This window comes from Lepisosteus oculatus, chromosome 13, assembly GCF_040954835.1.
Source record: "Lepisosteus oculatus isolate fLepOcu1 chromosome 13, fLepOcu1.hap2, whole genome shotgun sequence".
In the NCBI taxonomy this organism is placed as follows: Eukaryota; Metazoa; Chordata; class Actinopteri; order Semionotiformes; family Lepisosteidae; genus Lepisosteus; species Lepisosteus oculatus.
The window spans coordinates 9553991-9577123 of record NC_090708.1 but is presented as its reverse complement, the minus strand read 5'-3'; the positions used below and the strand labels follow the sequence as shown (position 1 = coordinate 9577123).

The window sequence follows — 23133 nt, the reverse complement described above, 5'->3', positions numbered from 1 at the left end:
TTCCATTACACAGCAAAAAAAGAATTCTCCAAAATAATAATTAGAATTCTGATATACACATTTATCCAGTGAGTACCCAATTAAACAATGAACATCCTATTAACAAACATAAAATGTCATTACTCCTTTTATGTACATTGATATTTTAAAGAAAATACTACCCCCTGGTATCTAATGGTATCCTCTTATAAATCGCATGCGCAACCTTGAAATAGGCACACCCACAGAGCAAGCAAAGCTATCTCCGGAATTCCAGACTAAAGTTTTTTTTTTAATGTTTGAAACCAGACGTATTGCCTTTGTTTAGATAGTGAAATGTTTGCGTACTGTATGTGTATGTGTGTGTACATGTGGATACCTACTGAGTGCCAGGTGATCTGGAAACGGAGTCTCCAGTCACAGACCTGCATAACTCCTTGTGTCAATTATATTCTGTTCCATCACCCGGTTTACCTACAGTATCTGCTTATTAAATTAGTTGCTGAGAGAAAATGAGAAAACTTGCCTGCAAAGCTTTGAGGACTGTGGCTCCCTCAAATTTCTCATTTGGAGTGTGAGGTGACATCTTCCCTCTGTACCCATCTCCTGCTATGACAATTGTCTGTGAAATATATATTAAAAATGAAAACAATGGAACTAGTACAGGATTAATGGTACTGTATGCAAATATATAAAGATTAAGCAACATTGAACCAAAATCCCAAATGCTGTAGTTAATGATGCCTTTTTGCTTCTCAGAGGATTGTTTCCTCTATGAAAAGGAAACCTAACAATTGCAATTTGAATTGAAGAATAGATTTAATTCACATCATAAGTGGACAAATGGATGAAACACAAATACAAGTCTCAGATTAAACATGATACATATTGAGAAGCATTAACAATGCAAGAAATGCTATTGGTTACAATACTCATTTGTTGCAGTTTGAAATGCTTCTCACTATAGCACAATACTGGACAATGTAAGGTCAGTTGCATTCTTTCCTATATTTATATACTGTATGTACATGTACAGTATAACAGACAAATCACACAAAATAAACAAAGAATATAGACAATACACAATGCACAGAGAGTATCATTGTTATTGCATCTCTATGTATTGACATAGATACCATGTTTTGTGGAGTCCCTCCAGAGGGACAACATGCAAAGTTCCTACATACAGTAGGGCAAGAGCACAACAATACACTTACATGCACATATTATGAAAAACAAAGTTGTGGAGCAGTGTAGCATTACAAATGGCAACTAGGGATTCCTATCATCTGGAATATATACAGTATGTCAAACAACAATGCTTACGTTGGCCACATTTCTGAGTTCCAAACACTCCTCCTCCGTAATGACACTGTCAAACAGGACTCGCTGGCTGCCATTGAGCATCTCTGAGTTCAGGACTAACTTCACTTCATCGTACAGTAAAGGTCCACCTGAAGAGAGTGAGAGGGTGAAATAGAAAATAAGAACCCAAGTAAACATAAGTCATATTCCCTGTAGTTCTTCTTCTGCTTACATTATATTGAAGATAAACAAGATTCAATAGAATTCAAGAGTTTAAGAGTAGACAGCGGTACCTTCTCTCAGCTCACGTGCAATTCCTGAGGTAGTGTTCTTCTTCTCTGTTATGGGGACATAGTCTAGCCACCCATCCGTGCCTGAAGGAACCCTTGAAAGTCGGAAGAAAACTATTTGAGATTAATAATTGCTTCAATAAAGTTTACTAAGGTTAATAACATAGAGTCAAAGCCCATCAACAAATCTACATACTGTATAAAAGGCAGTGTGACTCATTCCTAACACTTACTATGTTTCCAACCATACACCTAAACCTAAGTGCAGCTCCACTTTTAACCCTTACTCTAGTTTCAATTTACACATTCATCCCATTTTGCTTCTTGCAAAACCCATTAGAAAAATGCAGGCTGAGTCAGCGAGGGGAAATCAGTGGACCACTACTTTTAAATGGGAGGATCCTGTGAGCCAGCTCTTATTGCGCAGTCATATTGTAATTTCACAAAAAGGAACTAATCATTTAATTGCTTTCATATAGGAAAAGATTAACATCACATTGCTGCCACAAAACCCGCCTTACAGAGTGAAGATTGTGCACAACGTTACTTGGGCAACAGTAAAGCGAGGAGTGCAACAGAGCTCCTTTTCTCTTTTTGTAAACATAGTGAAACTTCGAATCTGATGTCACATTCACATCAAATAAGATTAACTTGCTGAGAACTACTCCCCTTTAACCTTGCAGCTGTTGGCCTTGAAGGCATCATCAAAATAGTTCAGCACCTCCTCGTATGTGCCTCTCTGACTTTTAGAATTGCTTATACTGTATGTGTACGCATTTAAACTAATATGGCCTACAGTGTAAGCAATATAACACACATACTGAATAATTTGTTAAATGTACAGTACTGTTAACATAACTTAAAGTACCAGTCTTCACTTTAATTTAAATGTCAATAATGTTGATTAGGTTGTAAGGTATTTTAAGTGGAGGGATGAAGGAAGCAGAACAAATTAAGCTCCGTTGCTGCAACTCGCAACTAATCCCGACATAATTGCCTCAGTTCCCATGTATACCACACCCCACCCTCTCCTCCTCGCTTGTTTTTGCATCCCCCCTCCACATTTGCAGCTACTCCTTGGTCTCCTTTTTACCAAGCATGGGAGTCCTGGCCTCCCTGTCCTACAGCCAGGAGGTTGGCCCTCAGCCAGGCAGATTAAACCAAAGGTTTCACTAAATCCAAAAAACAATTCATCTGTCACACAATCCTCGGCTGCTGTCATTCCTAGCGAAGAGCTAGCTTTAAAAAAACTTGGGAGAATATGCTGTAACAAATTTCTACCAGCAGGTGTCAGCGAAGTCTAAGCCATATTATACAAGCCTCTCAAATGATATGTGAAATTACCCTGCGTGAAAACTGTTTTGTAAAAGCAAATGACAGACATTCACAACTTATCGTGTTAAGTTTAAACTCCTTCATCTGTTGGTATCGAAACAACTTCCATGATTTTAAGTGAACCTAGAGGTGTGGTGTCTGCTAAGGCTATAGAAGTGACCTTGTCCACAGATATGTTATATCAATGCACAGTACATTCTTAAATCTTCTAAAATACTAAGCACATGTTCAACAGGAATGAGGAGGAAAAAAGGCTTTTCTATTACCTGTTCACATCCTCTCTTCCCCCTGTGCTGCTCCAGTAATTCTGTGCAGAAATAACAAATGTAGAAAACAGACTTTGAAGACTCTAATCTCTTCCTTTAGTTTTTCTTTCTGCTATTACATTATATCATGTAACTACATAACATTAATTATTACATCAATCATATACATTTTATATGGTATAACCTAAACACTAAATATAACCAAATCAATGAACAGAAACTTGGTCATCACATTAAAACAAAAAATAATAACATTGCACATAAAGACGCATTCTCATTTTTTAAAGACAAATGCCTAAATATGGCACCTTTAAATTGAAGGAGGGAATGTTTGTAAATACCTGGGATAATTTCAACAACATAGATAATTGGCCCTTACTAATCATGGCCTCCTAATAATCCCCCTCTATGAATTGGCTACATTACTCTGCTCTCCTCCCCACTGATTGATGGTGTGTGGTGAGCGTTCTGGCGCACTATGGCTGCCGTCGCATCATCCAGGTGGGGACTACACATTGGTGGTGGTGGAGGGGAGTCCCTATTACCTGTAAAGCGCTTTGAGTGGAGTGTCCAGAAAAGCGCTATATAAGTGTAAGCAATTATTATTATTATTATTATAAGAAAAAAAGACTAAGACCTATCTCAAAGACTGCAGAAATTGGCAAGGTTTTCCCAGACTTGGCTGAAGCTATACCTGTTATTTCCACAAGGAGGTGCTACTTGCCAAAGATGAATTTCTCCATACTTGGCCTGACATTCTGCCACCTGTTTCATTCATTTTGCTCCTTTTCAGTTCATGCCAACTGTTCTTTCAGAGCTGCCTAATTTGGGCTAAGTCAAGGCTATTCTGGATACTCACGTTATACTGCCACACAGTTGGAGTTATCAGAGATGAGGTCATTGAGAGTGTTGAGGCCCTGTGGTGCATTTTCTGTAGCATATCTCTAAAATTACTTGAAATGTCAGACGACTGCAATTAAATATTTCACATAACTCTGCAACTCCTGCTGCTGTTTGATTCTAATGAGATATGTTAATCTCTATGTTTCTGGCACCGTGCAATCTTCAAACACAACTCTTAAATTCCTCATTTTAATGAGTCTGTGTTCCCACTGGGCTTAAATCTTTCTATTGCAATCCTGGGCAACGCAGGTGAAGACATCCTGAACTTCAGCGAATGACATTTACCACAGTATTGTATGATAATCGCGACGTACCGGCTCTGTATATTCAACACCGAGATTTGCAGTGCCCACAGTGAGAAGTTCTGCTTCCTTCTGGTGACGGCTGATGTACCTTTCAGCCTCCTGTGGAAACACAAGACACTGGTATCTGCTCTGGTATCTTGGTGACAACAATGTCGGAGTAACCACAGCCTGTAGAAGTGCAATTTACTTTTTCTTGCCATTGCTTCACAAAATCCATTTTTTTTCATCCTGCAAAATTAATAATATGCAGGCACATACTAATTAATTCCTGTTCCTGCTCCCACACCACCACTCACTGTAAGTCGAAAGTCAAACCAACGAGCTAATGAAGGGTACAGTGTCCAAGTATGTGTATTGCAAAAGTATTTTATTAAATGGAGCTGGCATTCATTACACTGTAGCTGTAACTGGAGCTACTGTGTACACAGTGCAACGAGTATGGAACAGAAGGAATGGCTTATTGGATGCAATCTGCAGTAAAGGGAACGAGAAATTATTAAGAATGTTATGACATCTGAGTACTCAGTAGCATTTGCAACCACCAAAATTCTCATTCTAACCATAATGCAAACAGCTTCAAATTGTTTCCGTAAGTTCTACAGAATTTCAATGTGCATTTCAGATTTTTAAAAATATTTTTTTAAAAATGAGCATTCCACATCTAAGTCTCCAAAAACTAGCCAAGAACATTGAGACATTGAGACATTGAGAAGGCAGTGGCCTTGCTTGGGCAGGATAACGGCATAAAACTGGACAAAAGAAGCATGACCAATCATGTAATTAAGACATACAAGTCTATTTCCAAATTTCTTTCAGCACTGTTAATTACCAATGCCTCCTTGCAAATCTGTCTCCATGCAAACCTGAAGGAAATGCATGCCTTCCACGAGTTTCTAAACAGACCCTTATAAAATTAAGAGTTCTGTCATTAGGTACAGTATATGAATTTGTTGCTATTCTTTCTCATTTTTTGTGTGTGCAAAACTGATAATGTCTTACTTTTATTATAATTTTATTTACCCCTTTAACAGACGCTTTAATCTAAAACGAGTCATGGTAATGAGGAAGGAAACGTCTATATATAAAAATGCTGCTGTGGAATGATTTACAATTGGACCTTGGTCTTATGTCTTTCCTAAAGAAAGATGCATGAGGTTAAGCATCATGCTCAGAGTAACACATAGAGAATCATTGGCATAGCTAGGGCTTGAACTTGGAACCTCCTGATAACAAGCCTTGTTCCTCTGCCACTGGATAACCAAGCTTCTTTCATAGTTTCTGAAATCCTGCTGACTGCACGATCACTGGAGTTTAACTTGACCGACATATGCTGTGCAATAACATCAGATTGGATTTTGAGAAAAAACCTCACCAAACTCACTAAAAGAAGATTAAGATGCATTAATAAGACAAAAAATGCAGTTGATATCACAAGGGAAAACAGTAGAATACTCATGTTTACATTCAGTAGGCCATGCTATTTAGTCCAGTGTGCAGAATCATGGCTTTTGGTTGTAATCAGTAATGTAGGATTAGTGCACTTCTATAACAATGGGTTTAGCCAGTAAGGTACAAGGAAGAAGGTCATAAAACACCCATTCACACCAGGGTGTACTTTCTCTTTCCATACCCGTCTGGGCTTTCGTTCTTCACCCAGAACCTCCTTGTAAAACTCCATGTTTTCAGTCATGAACTCATCCCCCTTGTGAAATAGAAGGTAGGTCTCGGCACATTCCAAAGCTTCAGAGATTTTGTCCACTAGAAAAAGACAGGAATACCACCCCAGTCAGCTCTTTTGCACAATGATGCTGTTTTGGTTTTTTTTTAGCAGCAGAAGAACTGTAAAATCACTTGCTTACTTCCTTTTCAAACACACCCCCGTGTCTGATTTGATTTCATCCCTGCTCTTTCTTCATCCCAGCTTCCCAGACTTCAGGGAATCTGAAGCTGGGAATCCCATGAAAGCCATGTGCCATATTCTTTAATTAAAATTAATAGCACAGGCATTGAACGAGGAATAGAATCCATTTTCATAATTAAAGGTTTACGATGAATATAAAACAACCTTTGAAATAAAACACTGTACCTTTATATTCAGAATAACATTCCAAACTTATGACCAATATACAGAGAACAGAGTAAATTTGCTGAGATAGTGGAAACATCTAAATACGAAAAGCAATTTTTTTAATAGTGATCCTATTTCCAAGCGGCGCTTATTTTTCTAGATTTTTGAACAGGAGCTGGCAGGGGCTTGAAAGGATTTGGCTACGTGAGTGTCCCTGCACACATGTAACCCCCATACCTCTTTATGGCCTTGTAAAATAACTCAACTCCCCATATTATTTCCTGACTATAGTGCTCTGGAAATACTTACGCAATTATAATATCTCCATACTTTCCTAGGTCGTAAACAATGAAAGCTGTATGCCCATAAAAATGTCATTAATAGTTTGTTTTAAAAATACTTTTTCACAGAAGATTTAGCTCATGTTAAATCATTAATTATCTTATAAATAATTATCTTATTAAAAAAAAGGGCGGTGCAGTGGCTCTGTGGCTAAAGATCTGCGCCTGTGGCTGAAAAGTTGCCAGTTCGTATCCCCCGGCCGGCAGAGGAATCCTACTCTGTTGGGCCCCTGAGCAAGGCCCTTAACCCCAACAGGGGCGCCATATAAATGGCTGACCCTGCGCTCTGACCCCAAGCTTCTCTCCCTGTCTGTGTGTCTCATGGAGAGAAAGCTGGGGTATGTGAAAAGACAAATTCCTAATCCAGGAAATTGTATATGGCCAATAAAGTGATCTTATTTTATGAGAAGGGGCTTGTCATGGTATTTATGAAAACTTCAAGGAAACCCTGCAATAAATTCTTTGAACCTGGGGTTGTAGATGGAAAGGTAAAGGCTGCAGGCCAGCCAAGTGGTTCAACCAGTAAAGATATTCGTTCTGAGGACAGGTTGAGCCTTACAGTGTATACATCACAGGTTCGAGGCAGGGCCAGGATTCAAAAGACACACCACTCCTCTGGTCAGTGGTGAATCACATGTAAGACACTGCGGAGTTCATAGCATGTCAAATGGCGATGATGGCATTTCAGAGAAGCACTTCCACAGATCCTTATTCTTACCCTTCAGCACAGAAGGGGAAGCCATAATGCCAAGGTATAAAATAATTGGAGATTTCAAAATTAAAGCAATTATAAAATGCAATGGTGAGTTTTCTTTTTTTTTAAATGTACAAGTTAAGAAATGCTGCAGGTAGTTCAATCTATGGATGTGGTGGCCTGTTACATCAATGAAATCATCAGAGCTTTCAGTAGAAATAAACTGACAACATCTGAGAAGGTGTAAATTCTCCCAGAACAAAATAGTAGTAAACTGCTCCTGACACAAAGCTGGGTAAATACTGACCTGCACTTCCTATGGACACAAAGGACAAATCAGCTGACAATGTCTTATGTACTGTATTTGGGGAGTACAGCTCTTTGTGTTCAAATAAAAATAAAGGCAATGTCTAATGCAAGGAACAGAGTGACACCTACAGTATTAAGAGAGCTTTAGAGTGACAGTAGAGGGGAACTGAGTGAGTAAAGAACTGTGTTTTTCTGCTTGTTTGAATTATGTCTGTCTTTCTCCAACAGAAAAGAAGTAAAAGCATTTATTCGGGAGCAGAGCTGCTCCAGATTCAAACCAATAATTTTATTACTACAAGAATGGTGGAACTGGCAACAGAAGTTGATTCTTTATCACCAGCTGACAGTTATACACGTCAAGGTGTGTCCCAAGTACTGAAAGTGTTTTGGTCTTCTAACATTTTTTAAAAGTATGTTTTATTAACAAATGAGTGAAGCAGCAGAACCAGAGACGCTCAGTTACCTTTGAAGTAGGCGAACTGGAGATAGTCATAGTGCAGAGGCAGGTAGTTTTCCATGGGTGACAGCCGGCCTGGTCGTGTGGCCAGCTCTCTCACACACTCGTGCTCACAAGCCAAGACCTGCGTATAGTGATCTGAAACAGGAGAGAGAGATCCTTCTCAGTCTGTGAAAGCCTCGCGAAGTCTTTCAAATTCCGCTCTTATTAATGGATAGCAATCTGCCATCACAGACAGCAAATTATACTCGGGAAAGCCGATTGGTTATCTCCTAGACCTTTTACTCAGACAGCAGTTACTCTGAAATCTATATAGGCAATGGCTATTTTTACCATTTGAAAAAACGAATAAAAGTCAGTTTCTGTCCTGTTACTTTTAACAAATTGTTTTGGGCTTTGGACTACTGTTTATGTACTTATCCGCATATAATGCTACTGTAAATACAGAAGGGAATGGAAAACACATATATCAAAATAAGCATTTTAACCATCACCCTAAAGAAATAAACAAAGGTATTTTTCCTAATATTGTAAGTAGGTTACATACAGTGCAGTACATATCCCCTGAAAAACGTCTTAGCTGACATAATGTTTCTGTGACTTTGGAAATGACAGATAAAGAAAATTTGGACATTTACTTATAGCAAGTTAATAGTACTACCAGGCTGCATACTGTACATTAAAGAATCCTGCAACAAAATGCAAGATCCAAAGATGTCAGAAATTTAACTTATATCTTTAAATACAAAACTGTACTTCTCATATGACTCTTAAATGATGTATGTCACTGGTCTGTCCAGTGTCCTCTTACAACCTACAAAGTGTCAGGTAAAGTATAATAACTATCTATAGTAATGACTATAGTATGTCATTACAGCCTTTCTGTAATCATACTATTAACTGCCTGTGTTTTTAAAAAGAGAAACTACATACTCTCTCCCTCAGATGAGATTAGAAAAATAAAAAGATTAATAAATTTTATGGCAGAGTGGTAATTTGATTAGCTCCAGTTTAGTTCCATATTACTACCAAAACTACTTAACTACCAAAGTACACACACACACGCACACACGCACACACGCACGCAAAATTACTCAACGTGTTCTACTCCATATACTTAATCTATAGCAGCCTTAATTGGGAAACTGTCAGGAATACTGTGAAATACAGATAGGTCTGTTTCAATACTGTAGACACAAAATAGTTTATTCTTTAATTCAGATCAGGGTTAAAATTACATTCCTTCAGTGTCTGGGAGTGGAGCCACTTCAGAATATTTTTCACTCTATAAGGCATTGAGGTTGTGACATAACCAAATTTTAATGTCCTTGCCGCAGAACAACTAACAACTGCCTGCTTTCTAAGAAAAAGCAAAGCCAATAAATCATTTGCAAATCTTTGTTTCACACAGGTTCATAAATCAAGGCTTTACAGAAACATAATACTTTGGTCAAAAACAAAAACAGAAGAAGGAAAAAATGTAAAAGTGGAGCTTACTTTTGTCTAATTAAACATCCCTTAAAAAGTTCTGTACAGTACCCCTTCCTCCTAACAAAATTTTAGCTATATTTCCAACCCTCCACAGCTGGTACATTCCTATGAAGTGAAGTCTTGCTCCCAATTCAGTATATATGGGGGAAATTAAAAGGCTTTGCTTTCTATAATCCCTCTGTTAAATGGTCCCTAAGCTCAATATTGGCAAAAACCTCATGTGAATGTGATCATCTGATTTTCTATGAATAAAGATCCCAGAAGTGAATAAAGAAATGACAAAACACATTGAAGGCAACCTTTCTTCAAAAATGCCTTTCTCTAAAATGAAAAAAAAAAACTTTATATGCCACAATCAGTAAATTAGTGAACCAAATGAAGTCACTAGAAAGACTACACAGAATCTCAATAGCATACTAAAAGACTGGACTAGCTAATGAGTTATTTGTAGTCACTATCCGTATAAAAATAATATTAAGTTATATATTTAAAGAACAATGATGATGGAGCTGCTTTTATAGAAATGATGTCTTCATAGAAATGTAATTGCTGTGCCGTGTTATTTCCAGGGTTTTGAGCAACCTTTGATTTTATAAAGTATTGAATAGCCCATAAACTCTAGACATTCCCTCTGAGAGATAATACTTCAGAAAAGACAAATGGCCTAAATCTAGTGATTTAGTGATGTAGTCACCAAGTATGAAACATAAAACCTGAGAGGAGCAAGGACGGATGTGCCAACCAACACTAAATAAACTCGACGAATTTATGAACACAGGTCTGCATTTTATGAATACCAAATTTTACAGATGAAAAGAACTACAAGGTGTAAGCCCTGATTGTCATTCATCATTTTCTTGTAGCCTTGACTGAGTTTCAGCACCGGCTCCAATTCACACTGCTCACACGAGACTCTGGACAGTCTGGAAACTCGAAGCAACCTTCATGTTGCAGGCTGCCAAACACTGACCTTGCCTGCTGTCTGGTTCACACACTTCACACAAGTGTACTATCCATTTACTGCAGGGGTCAGCGATCTTCACACAGATGACTAAACATATAAATCATACAGGGTTTTTAAGATCTCTCTTTCACAGTGTACAACATTTCAGGAACAATGAGCACATCCAGGAGCCAGGAGCCAGGAACAAGCAGAGGAACATTCAAATCTTAATCCTAACAATGCCTGGAAAGAGTTAAAGGCATTGCACCACTCTAATCAGGTTCAATCACAGATGCTGTCAGGATTTACAGTACCCTGTTTCTATCCAGAAATGTTCGGAGAGTGTAATGTGACAGAGAACTTTTGGGTGGACATGCGGTTAAACAGCATGGTCAGGGGCTTCCTCTTGGCATAATGTTTTCTTCACTTCTCCTTCCACTTTTATCCACTTTTATTTTTAGTGATCTCTTGTTTTTTTTAATTTGTTGTACTCTCTTGTTTCTTCGAAATTAATAAAAAATTATAAAAAGGATAAACAAGAAATAGCACTCTGGGGCTTCTAATTAGCAAAGCAACTTTAATTCGTGGACGTGCATGAAGATGACCTGATTTCACAGTTTTTGCATGTCTTTCTTTCTCAGTTGATGGGGTATATAGAGGATACAGAGGAAAGTTAATTTTGCAGAAAGTTAAAAAATTCCCCTAAAACGAATGAACACTTATGATGGGTAAGAAAAATCAGCATCTGGAATTTAAAAAGCATCAATGCCTTTGGTTGCAAAGCTAATTTGCATATTAATATCCACTTTTAGCTTTTTTCTAAAAAAGAGTATTTCATTTGTTTTTGTTTTTTCATTTTTAAGCAAAAGTGTTTTTCATCTTCCTTGTTTTGAAAGGGACAGTCATGCAAGGTGAAGTAACACCAGAATATGTGTAATGGAAAAACAATATGTGAAGGAATAGCTGGATGCTCAATACAGTGAGAAGCGAGAAGAGAAACAGAATCTGCTTCTGAATGGAAGTCTTTGATTTGAGATTCTGGACCTGTTGTTGCTCAGCTTCCTAAAATGGAAAGAAATCATGGAGGCAATTTGTCCAAGAGGACTGTGAAGATACTTATCTAGCTCAATTTCCTCAGGCACGTCAGTAATTAGACTGGGCTGACTGAACAACAGTGCTTCTATTCTGACAGGTTTATGTTGAGTGCAGCACAGAGGTGCTTTCTGCGACATAAAAAATCTAACAATTTAAGACAGCTGTTATAATAGCACTCACTGAGATCTTAACACCAGTTCTAATCAGATTTTGCATCAGACAGTGGAGAACCTTTTCTTTTCTTGGGGGAAAAAAGCAAGAAAGTGAAAACTGTATAGATTATCATACACTACTAAGGGTTCCGCACAAAAAAGGTAGGAGAATTTAACACATTTTAGCCTCACTCCAGATCATACTGCGACTCCTCCATCTCTACGTCCGCTGTTTTTTGACAAGCTCTTGGAGGTGGTTTAGGATGTGGATTCATTTTAAAAAGTTCTGGATAAGATGGAAACTGAGATGCAGTTCCTGACAGCAACAATTCCACTTTCCTCTGCCAAAATAAGCAGCACAGCTATTTTTCAATGACTGCATTAACAGCCATGACTGCATGAGCAGCTGTCACAGCCTCTATACTTTTATGACATATTTGGATCATCCTCTATTCATTCAGACTACAAAAGAGCCACAAACGCTTCTCTCATTATATCCAACGTATACCCCAAAACATGCATTTAAAGCTGTCATTTTCTACTTTCCTGGCATATGCCTTCACTGTTATCCCTCTCTCACACCAATGCCTCTTGGTCTTTCTGTGACTTCATGCAATGTCTTACAATGTGTCATGTATGAAATAAAACTGTTAGATTTATTGAAATATCAACCATTGGAATTGTAGTCAGGAAAAATAAATTCAACTTCATGATTTTCCCAAGGCAATACAAAGCACTAAAGATATCCTGGGGGAGAATATTTACAGTATTTTTAGATAAACAGCACATTTCAGTTGCCTTTTCCTCTGCTCTTAATTTAATAAGGGTTCGCTAACCATAATATTTTTTTATTTTGATTTCTTCCATCATCTGATTTTTCATGCTCTCCTAGGAAGTGGCAACATTCTTCATAAAAAGCCTTGACCAAACTCAAAAGAGAAATCAACTTTAAATTTGATACAAAATCTTCAGACTAAGTAGCTCCCAAATCCTTGTGAAGGATTAAAAAGTGTAAAGGTGCTTAAGCAATTTGTAATGAAACAGAGCTAGAATTCATTCATGCCAAAAGATACAATTCTCTGCTGCATCTTTTCCATCTAAAGTGATTCTGAAAGTGTTTTAATGTGGGAAGAAGATAACTAGGTATGCGTCACAGTGTTTTTAGAACTAGCACAGACAGGGTTCTACAAGGTGCTGTCTCAGCCCCACAAAAGAAAATAATAAGAAGCTCACATCCCTAACCAAACAATCAGATTAGTCTCTCACAACCCAAAGGCTTCCAGCGTATTGGTTTTCCAGAAGGGAGCATGCTGTATGTTTTCGTTGGGCTGCACAGCATATTAGATCCATATGGCAAGCCTTAGTAAATGACGGGAACTCTCAGCTTTAGTCAAAATAGGCACTGTAGGAGGTACCAGTGAAGAGGCATTATGCTAAAGGACTGTGGACCCGATGAAGTGATACACTTACCCAGTGCGGTGAAAAAGCTTAGATTTCACATAATATGACTGTTTAACACTCAAGACAGAACAGATTCTCAAATGAGTTTCCAAATATGTTTCCAAGAGCAGTGCAATTAGAGGCCTTCTTGCTGAACTGCCGGGTGAGGAACAGATCGTAAGGTGCTGCCTCACTAATAACCACTCCTGCAGAGGAACAGGCTGGTCAAGTTTGACCAGCTCAAGTGTCAAACAGCTTTGTTATATGAAAGGTACAGTAGCAGGTGGAACTGCGGAACAAAAGTCCAGATTCCTCTATGATGCAGGTGTGTCTCCCAGAAAAAAAGAGTGAGACAGCCTGTTCTTAGAAATCAAAAGCATTCATTTATGTGAAGTAAAGGAGTGATATGGATGAGCTGTTTAATTGATGTGATGCACCTGGCAGAGAGACCGGCCACCTGCCCACAAGCACAAGGTGAGCCTCTCATTTTGCACGGAAAAAGCCAGGGAGCTCCTACAAAGGCGTTGACTGAGCAGGGGGGGGGGCAAGAGAACCTACACAAGGCGGTAGCTTGTGCTCTGAACATGAGCACACAGGAGTGCAGCAGTGGATGAGATGACTAAGAGAACACAAGTGGAAACTATATGGAACCTGTCAACCTGTTGATTGTGAGGTTATGAATTTGACTCTGATGAAGGTGATACTCTGGCTTCTTTCAAGAAATGTCTGGGTGTAATCCTCCAATCAGTTAGCTACTAACTACTAAATAGGGGGGATGGGCCAAGTGGCTTTGTCTCATTCGTAACTCTTCTAATGTTCTTCTGTTCTTGGTCTTCTCCTAAACCTCTGTTTGAAACTGAACGCTATAGATTTCTATCAGAAACAATGTCTTCTTGCACCACACCCAAAGAAAAGCAAGTATTTAAAACAGCGACAATGTGCTTTTGTCATCTTCCTTTTAAAACAGGAATAAAGGAGCAGAGCAGTGGGAACCTTACCTGAAATTGCTCTGTAAAGGCTTGGGCGGTACTCCAAGTACTCATATTCCTCGAATTTTTGAGGTCCCTCACACAGTGCCCTGCACTCCACGTCAGCCTTGTAGTATTCCACCAGTGCCTCTTCGAAGAACTCAATTGCCTTCTCATAGTTCCCATCATCATAGTGTTTCACTCCCGTTGTGAAGGCTTGCTGCAATCGAAGGGGGAAAACACATGCTCTTTGAAGACAAAAGCACAGAGTTCAATGGGTCATAGTGATTTAGTCAGAATCAAACTTAAGTGGCACATTCCTGAAAGCCCTGAGACCAGGATTTATTTGTTAATGTCCAACATTCTGGTTAACAGTCCTTGGCCAGATCCTCATTAGCTCCGGTTTTCACCATAGAATATACTGTAGCGAATCATTTGGGGCTGATTGGACTCCAAAGAATGTAGCAACACTCTAAAGCAGTTGTCCAGTGATGCAACAAAATGCATCCTATTTCTGTGGATAGCTATATTTCACGAGGAATGACAGCAGCCGAAAGCTTGGGAGAAATTAGAATCGTTCATTGTGATGTGGAGATTTGGCGTAACCCGCTTGGCTGAGGGCCGACCTCCCGGCCGTTGGACGGGGAGGATAGGACCCCCATGCGACCAATGGGGCAGCTGCAAAGGTGGAGAGGGGGTGGAGGAGGGATGCAGAAAACGAACGAGGAAGAGGAGAGGGTGACGTTTGATATTTATGGAGACCGGTTGCTTACGTCGGGATTAGTGAGAATTGCAGCAGCTGTGTCGAATGAGCGCGGCTGCCTTCATTCCTCCCGAACTTTCATTAAAAACTCCATTAAAATAAACCACGATATTACATTAGAGGGCATGCTAATATTGGGATTGATCGGGACTGTATGATTGAGTGCCTTTTCTTTTCTTTGTTCATAGACAGTATATCTTTGACATGGGACAGTTATGACAAATCAGACATAGGCAAGAAAAAAATTCTGCTTGCTTCTGGAAACCTTTCAGTTTGAACTTAGAGATATCACTAATAATTCTTACTTATGCACAACATTGACAGCACAAAGCCACAGAAAGATGTGGATAACGGGAAAACACGTGTGCATGTGTGCTGAATTTCAACAGCACAAGAGTTGAAACCCAAAGAGCGTGTTATCAGTTGTGCCATAATGCTGACAGATGCTCGGTTTGCATCTTTCTTTCATTGGAATGTTATCCAAAATCTCTTCCCAAGATGATATCAATAACACAAATTTACTTTGTTGTCTAAAAAAAATCTCAAGTCGTCTCAGGAAAGAAAAAAATGTATTACTGGTTGGATTTCAAAAACTTGGTGCTTTAGGAATAGGGACTGTTCTGGGGCTTGTGATAAACCCAAAATGTACGCACTCTCAGAGCCAGAGAGCCTGCTGTTCTTAATCACCAGTGTTTCAAGCTTATGGATACAAGCACATTGTGGATTCCCTCCAGAATTTCTACCACATTTCAATATCAAAATACAATGGCTAAACCTGTCAAAAGAACAATTTAAAGTACTGTACAGTACCATTGCAGTTTAAAACACCTTTGTGTATGATGACTTCTATCATAAGATTTAAATTTAGTATGCTATATAAACAGCACATTAAAACAGTTGTTTCTACAGTACATACAGTACCCCAAGCTTTGTTGTATCTCCACAGAAAAAGTATACAAAAAGTCCACTAACCTGATGTGGCCGTGCTTCCCTGTCTTGGAAATAGCTCTCTTCAACTCCCTCCAGCAGCTTATAGTTTTCCAGGTTCTGCCACATCTCCACATGCTCCAGATTTGCTTGAAAGTAAGTGTGGGCTGCTTCTGCTGCCTTGTCTAACTGGTTCAGCTGAGGGACACAGAGGGAGAGACAGAGAAAACAGACACAGGTTATACCGACTGGCAGAAGAAAACACTTCTGTCCGCAGTTTGAAAATGACCATTAAAAACGAGTCACCTGATGCCACAGGAGCCTATCACTTGCAGTAAACATGGTTTCTTAACAAAAATGAGAGCTTTGGACTTTGGAGATCCTACTGAAATAAATATGTTTCTGTGATCACCACACGGGACACTGAGTTCTGCCTGACAATGTCTTTTGTGTTATTTTTTAGCTTGATTGTGAAGCAATCCCAGACAGAAACAAGGATGAGTCCACAGCAGAAGCTGTCAATTTCACAGGGTCACATCAGTCACTCTAATGAGAAAAAATGGAGACCAGATGTCATTTTATCCTTCCTTTCGATAATAACGGCAGCACGATGCATAAATAACAATGTTCTGAGGCATTAGAACAGCCAGGGAGGCTGCAAAAGAAGGCCAAGTGAGCATAAAGAACTATTTAGTTGATTTAAAAATATCAGCAATATTTCAATTCAGTGCAAACTTTATTGTCCCCTAGGGGAAATTTGTTTTTTTATACACAGGCTTTTGAAATTTATATTACAAGTTGTACATTCTTAACACTGGAACACCACCCAAGAAGCCTCATGTAATCACAATGCTCCTTTCTTCTGGAAACATCTTAGAAACCTGAGAAAATATCAGATTTAAAAACAGAAATTTATGTTGTTTTATAATTATATATCAATTGTGGCAGTATCAGTATTAACATTGTGTTGTTACTTTGACACTGATTGGATTCAGGAATAACAAAGATATTTTAAAAACTACGTAGTAGAATGGTGCCCATTGCACAGCATTCGTTTCTAATCATCAGAGGATAAAAGTTGTAACCATGTAACCTGGCATGTGGTGCATTTCCCAGTAGAGTAGTGAATGCACGTCCATCAATATCTTGAAAGGTTGACAGATTTTGAATTAATGTCATGACTTTAAGAAGTACAGAATACTTAGCAAATGTTTGTTAGGCTTGATTAACTGTTTCACAGGCATGCTAGAATTTTATCACATTAGTGTGGAGTCAGAATCATACCAGGATGTGCTTCAGTTCATTTGAACACCAGACATACTGTATGCAGACCCACACAGAAAAAACACTACTGTATGCAAGAATTAAATTGTCAATTGAAAAACAAACTCAATTAAGAACAAATGCGTCAAGCTTTTTACAGACGTTGTACTATAAAAACAGTACACCTTAATTTTGACAAAATGAGGAAACAATGGAAAAGATTTTAACGCTGGCTTTAGCTTACACTTAGCTGTCAACCTTAGAAAAACATATTGATTTAAACTATGAAGAACATTCTGAATATCAAAAGACTGGAAAACAATGTATTTTACCACAGAAATATACTTGTATTGTATCTAATGCATTGTGATCTGTTCACATATTTTGATGTTTTTTTTAAACCAACCAACAGTGAATGTCTGTCTCACCAAGATCTCTTGGACTCAGTGGGTAATCTCCTAGTTAAAGCAAGCAGATTAAAGAATGAATGGATGTAGTTTTGATATGGATATTCTGTAGCAATTTGGTTTTAATACCATTTTCTGGATTACTGCTGAGAAGAACTTATTGCTTACCATTATATAGATTATTTGTTCTAATATATTTATTATTTATTATAAATAATACATTTGACACTAGTTTATTACAATAGTTAATCAATTAATAGTGATTTATCCAGTAGTATTTTGCAATATTACATTATCAGAGATGCAAAGTTACATTTTTACCATGATTTCCATCAGAGCTAGAATACATTGTAGAACATAGAAACAAGTCACAGAATGCACTGCAAACTTTGCAAGACTCATTTGAACAATGAAAACAGAAAACTCCTTTACCTAGAGAATAAAGCAACCTTAATGCAAAATATTTAAATGCACAAGATATGCGTTAATTGGTAAGAATGTGGAAAAACATTGAGCACAAAGTCTGAAAAAAACAAAAAAAAAGTGCAAACATTCAAATGCAAACTCAACCTGGTAAGTGATTTGGTCTCTGTTTTAAACATTTGAAATAAAATGAATTCTTTCAGTGCTTTATAGATCATATCTCAGCATTTCAGGATAATGGATAAAATTCACAAAGTGCATTCTGCCAGCAATTCCTTCTTCAAAATGGCATTAAGTTATGCAAGGACAGAGTCTGAATAAGATACTTGTCAGTGCCAAGATAACCTTTGCTTACTGACAGCTTGACGATATATATGAAAAACATGTGGCACTGGAGACGCATACATTCTTAATCTTTTTTATAAACGTTGCCTTCATTTCAGAAATTGTTGCATGATGCAAGAACCAGGATATGCCTTGGCTTACTCTGACCAGATTAGTATTTCTTTTTTGCTTCCATTTTTTTTTTTTTTTTTTTGTGGGTGCAGGACTGCTAGGACCTGGCTTCATTCCTCGGCTTCATTTTTGCAGTGGAGCCAAGTTTTTCCATCCTTTCATCTCTGCCAGAGGACCAGAAAATGAAATGTGCGGGGACATGCTTGGTTACCTCCTGGTAAAAGGTGCCGGCTGACATCTGGTTCATCCCCCCCCCTCCTCGTCCTCCTCCCTGGCTCAGGAAAGCTGTGGCATTGCAGCATACTTGTGTCCTGTCCAAGTGCTGACTTCTTCACTTTCCTGATGCAACAAATTCCTTTTTTCATACCCAAACCCATACGGTTAAGGAAACAAGACTGCTTAGTTACGTGAGGAGCCCAGCCAGGTAGAAAGCAGGCTCTGTAGCTTTTTTTCCTGTGGCAATGCTGCATCATTTTCATGACTCCTATCTTTTCTAGGTTTTGGAGTTGTGTTAAAGTTCCAGGAGATGCTCTAGATACAGTATATAGGCTCTATAGGCTGCAGGTCATGTAGAGTCCTTAGTTGAGTAAATCCTTCAGAACCTCCTCCCCCCCTTAGTCTCCCTCTCTGTCTTGTCAACAAGACCTCTGCCCCCACATGGTAAACAGGAAAGCCATTTCCTTTCTGCTACAGGAACACGACCCCATATATACAATACATACATTTTCCCCAAATTAGCTCTCCCATTTCATTGGGAATTTCCACCGGGGAATTTCATAAACTATTGGACCAGTGCTGCACTGTCCAATAAAAACGGAGCTCAGCTGGTAAGCATTTAAAATCCCCACATGTACTTTCAGTATCTGCAAGTCTCAACTTCACCTACACATGACGTGACTGTGGATTACCAGTATGTGAGAAGTGCGAATCACATTTTATAAATTCAGCTTCCCTAGGCTGAAAACTAAAATGCTGCTGACAGAGAAGACTACCCATTCCTAATATCATTATATTTATTACAGACATCTTAATAGTTTTTGGTAATGACAGCTCTACTCGCTGTCCCTGTAAAACTAGATGGATCATCAGGTTTGTGCCACACACAGAGCTTCAGAAGTTCTTTTAAGACAAATGACTAGCAAAGAACTACATGAATGGAAAACCTATAAACAACTCACATTTTAACAAAAAGGCCCAAATCTCTGATACTATCTCTTTTTCACAGTATGTATAAAACAAGGTATTACATTTGATCTTTTTTTATATTTGGACATGTCAGATAAGGCATACACATTGTTTCCTGTAAAGAAGTTACTTTTTTACTTGCCACATCTGTTCCTCCTACACTGTAAGCAGTCTCGCTTTGCTTGACTTCATCTCCTTGAGTCACAATGCCTAGACTATTTACTACTTTCTTAAATTAAGAACTCAGAAGAAAAAATACCTTTCTTTTGAACAGCCAGCAAAGCACAAGTCTGCAAGTCTGTGACGGAGCTCATTAACTCCAGGGGTTTGATGATTCCTTATTTTAATGCTGGGAGACACAACCAGGAAAACTGCCTATGGTTAACTTTAATTCCCATGAACAAACCCACATAATTAAGTGTCTGTTAATTTGCCAGCATAACAGAGAAAACCTGCTAAATTTTTTTCTTGAATTCTCTTCTTTTCACTCCTACTCTGATCCTTCAAATAATTAAACAACATTGTCATTTCAAATTACAAGTAATTAATTTAAGAAATCTAAAAGCAGACACAGCTGTTATTTACTGTTGCCAAAAGTTCAGTGGAACTGACAAAAGCATCAAGTTAAATAAAACAAGAGCAGACTTGGATGCAGCCCTGAACTAATGTAAATGGCATTGTTAACCTCTGAGAAGTAGACTCCATGCAGAGTCCCTCTTGAGACAGATACTAATGAGTAAGAAGATTCAGCCCATCATCAACTTAACTAATTTCCCACAACCTAAAATCGACTGCAACCGGAGTTGCCTTTCAGAAAGAGGACAGAAATAATGAATAAACCACTGCAAAGAATATACAAAGTTCATATTATCACAGTATGTACAGTTTTTAGCCATGCCATTAATCCCCATGATCACATGAGTGTTCCCTTTGGGCTCAGTGAATTTCCACAGCTGTTTTCCAGAAGCCATAGCAACAACCCTTCAATAAACACCAGAGGAAGTTTGACCCAGTGACCTGTTTCTTTAAGAAACTGAAGATGCACCCTTATAAGGACAAAAGGAAGATCTGTCATAGTTTCTTCACGACTTCGTGATCAGAGCAGATATAAAAAAGGAATTCAAGAAGAACCCTAATTTATTAGTAGTTTAATCACTGATACTGATACCGAGCTGCTCAAATTTCAGCAGAGTATGCATTTCCTCCTAAGGATTCCGTCTTGAGAATTTAAAAAACAAAGAAAAAAAATTCAATCAGAATAAATGGAAGAATCTTCCAAAACATTTAGCAAAATGTAATGTTTAGATGTTTAAAATCTTATCTGGGGAGAAAACTAAACATAAAAATGGTGGTAAAATGTATTGTAAGGTATTTAAAAGCCTGTAGGTCCACTTTAAGAAAGTTAAAAGCCTGTAAATGTCACTTAAATAAAGGCATACAGCATTTATTCATCAAATCACAAACTGTTGAAATATAGTAGTATAATAATAATATTACACTAACAAATCTGTAAGCCTCACTCTAATTACTGCTAAGTTCAACACATTCTTTTAACATTCAGAAAATGTTAAATAATTCCATCTGCAGTTTACTGAAATATTTACATTTAGCATGAATTAGTTTAACACGGTTTTTCACATGATGAGAGAGAAAATGTCTAGAGTCTAGAGTTAGTCTTTATAAAAGCATTACATTTAAAAGATCTATTCATTCCAATTTTTGTAAATAGTAACAGGCTAGTTAATGTGTTCTTCTGCACTGTTAATCTTCCAACATGTTGCATAAATATTTTCTAAGGGAGAAAATATAGGCTTTACTGAGTAAAAATGAACCTACTGTACACTGCATGACCTGTAAGATCAAGGAGGATTGATTCCACTCTGGTCAATCTTGAAAGTGGATTCATCTGAACCTGAAAAGCACAGTCTGCATACTAGAGCAGTGTAAATACTTTGACCTTTTGCCAGGGATGCAAAGCAGTATGTAGGTCAGCACATACAGTACTGCACCTAGTCATGATGAAAGGACAAATATTTCAATGTTAAATCAATACCAGAACCTGACCACTTGGAGAGACTGTGGCTCTCTTTTCTTCTGTAGACTCTGGACAGCATTCAAAGCAGTTAAGAAGCCCAAAGCTCTTAGCTAGGTTGAAAGGACCGTAGAAACTGCCAAGTCAGTGGAAATTCCTATCCGAAATTCCTTGAACTTCAAGTAAAAAAACCCCATCAAAGTTAAAAGTCAAAGAGAAGAGTACAGAGATCTCTGGTGGCTCATCTGGAGAACAAGTGCTTTGAAGTGCAATCTGAGGCCTACAATCCAGAAGTGGGCATTCTGAATCTACACTGTGTCATTTGTCAGCTGTGGCTGGCCTAGACTGCCAATGCTGAGCCTTGACTGATATAGCGTTGCTGGGATTGGCCTATGACTGAGATAGTAGGCATAATCCTGTCTGACCACACAAATCCAACACTGCAAATGACCAGGAACCTAAGGGTGTAGTCTGTGTGAGCATCACTGCTGCCAATACACTGACTGAGACTTTGGTTTTTATTTAATATGCTTAGTTTATTTCCAGTATTAGCTTTTCCTTCGGGTTTGGCTTTATAGCATCAAAACAGGTTGAGTTAATAATCAATATATTAACGTACTGTATACAAAATGATGCTTTTACAGTCAGTGCAAGTGTGATGCTTAAAATAGCCAACATGACCACACAGCAAAACTAGAATATTGCCCAAATCTAAACAACCTGTACATGGGTGTATGGAATAGTAAAAGACTGGAACTGTAAGTTCAGACCCGTTTAGTTTTCTTATTTAAAAGGACCTCTTTTGCTTCTACGCTGTCGTTATCCCTGAAAAACCTCAGTACATATACTGTAGATAACTGTCACGAAGACAGCGCAGTGCAGTCATTCTGCTGATGTGCAGGTTCTTTCTGGATTTTCATGCTACTGTACAGAATGCCTTCTGAAAGTGATTACATACTGTAGAGCAGTCATATTGTCATGGCAGACCTGGGATGGTTTGGTGACACTCTACCTTCCAACATTTCTGGACCTTCACTGACCCAGCTGCCTGGATTCTTCCTTCACAGACATTTTGCGTATAACAATAGTATAACAGTATAACAATATACTGTTTAGCAATCAGGCGATGTTCATTTCTCAAGAAGGGCATGGTTGTGTCTTCACTCACACAGCCTTCACTCAGCAGCCAGAATCCTGACCAGGTCTAGTACAAGTGTTCACATTACTCCTATCCTGGAGTCCTTGCACTGGCTTCCGGTCAAATTCCGCGTAGACTTTAAAATCCTCATGCTCACCTACAAGGCTTTACATGGCTTGGCACCTCAATACCTGTCTG

At 38.4% G+C, this 23133-nt stretch overlaps 1 protein-coding gene across 1 annotated transcript in view; it reads right to left on the bottom strand.

Moving 5' to 3' along the window:
• Positions 1-23133, bottom strand: part of p3h2 (prolyl 3-hydroxylase 2) — a 69721-nt gene that overhangs the window by 6130 nt on the left and 40458 nt on the right. Inside the window, exons 2-10 of the mRNA XM_006637731.3 lie at positions 16077-16229; positions 14372-14561; positions 8259-8390; positions 6014-6141; positions 4393-4482; positions 3176-3216; positions 1578-1669; positions 1306-1433; positions 506-601 (exon numbers count right to left, since the gene is read on the bottom strand). Coding sequence (XP_006637794.2) covers positions 506-601; positions 1306-1433; positions 1578-1669; positions 3176-3216; positions 4393-4482; positions 6014-6141; positions 8259-8390; positions 14372-14561; positions 16077-16229 — 1050 coding nt within the window. The remainder of the gene's footprint in view (positions 1-505; positions 602-1305; positions 1434-1577; positions 1670-3175; positions 3217-4392; positions 4483-6013; positions 6142-8258; positions 8391-14371; positions 14562-16076; positions 16230-23133) is intronic.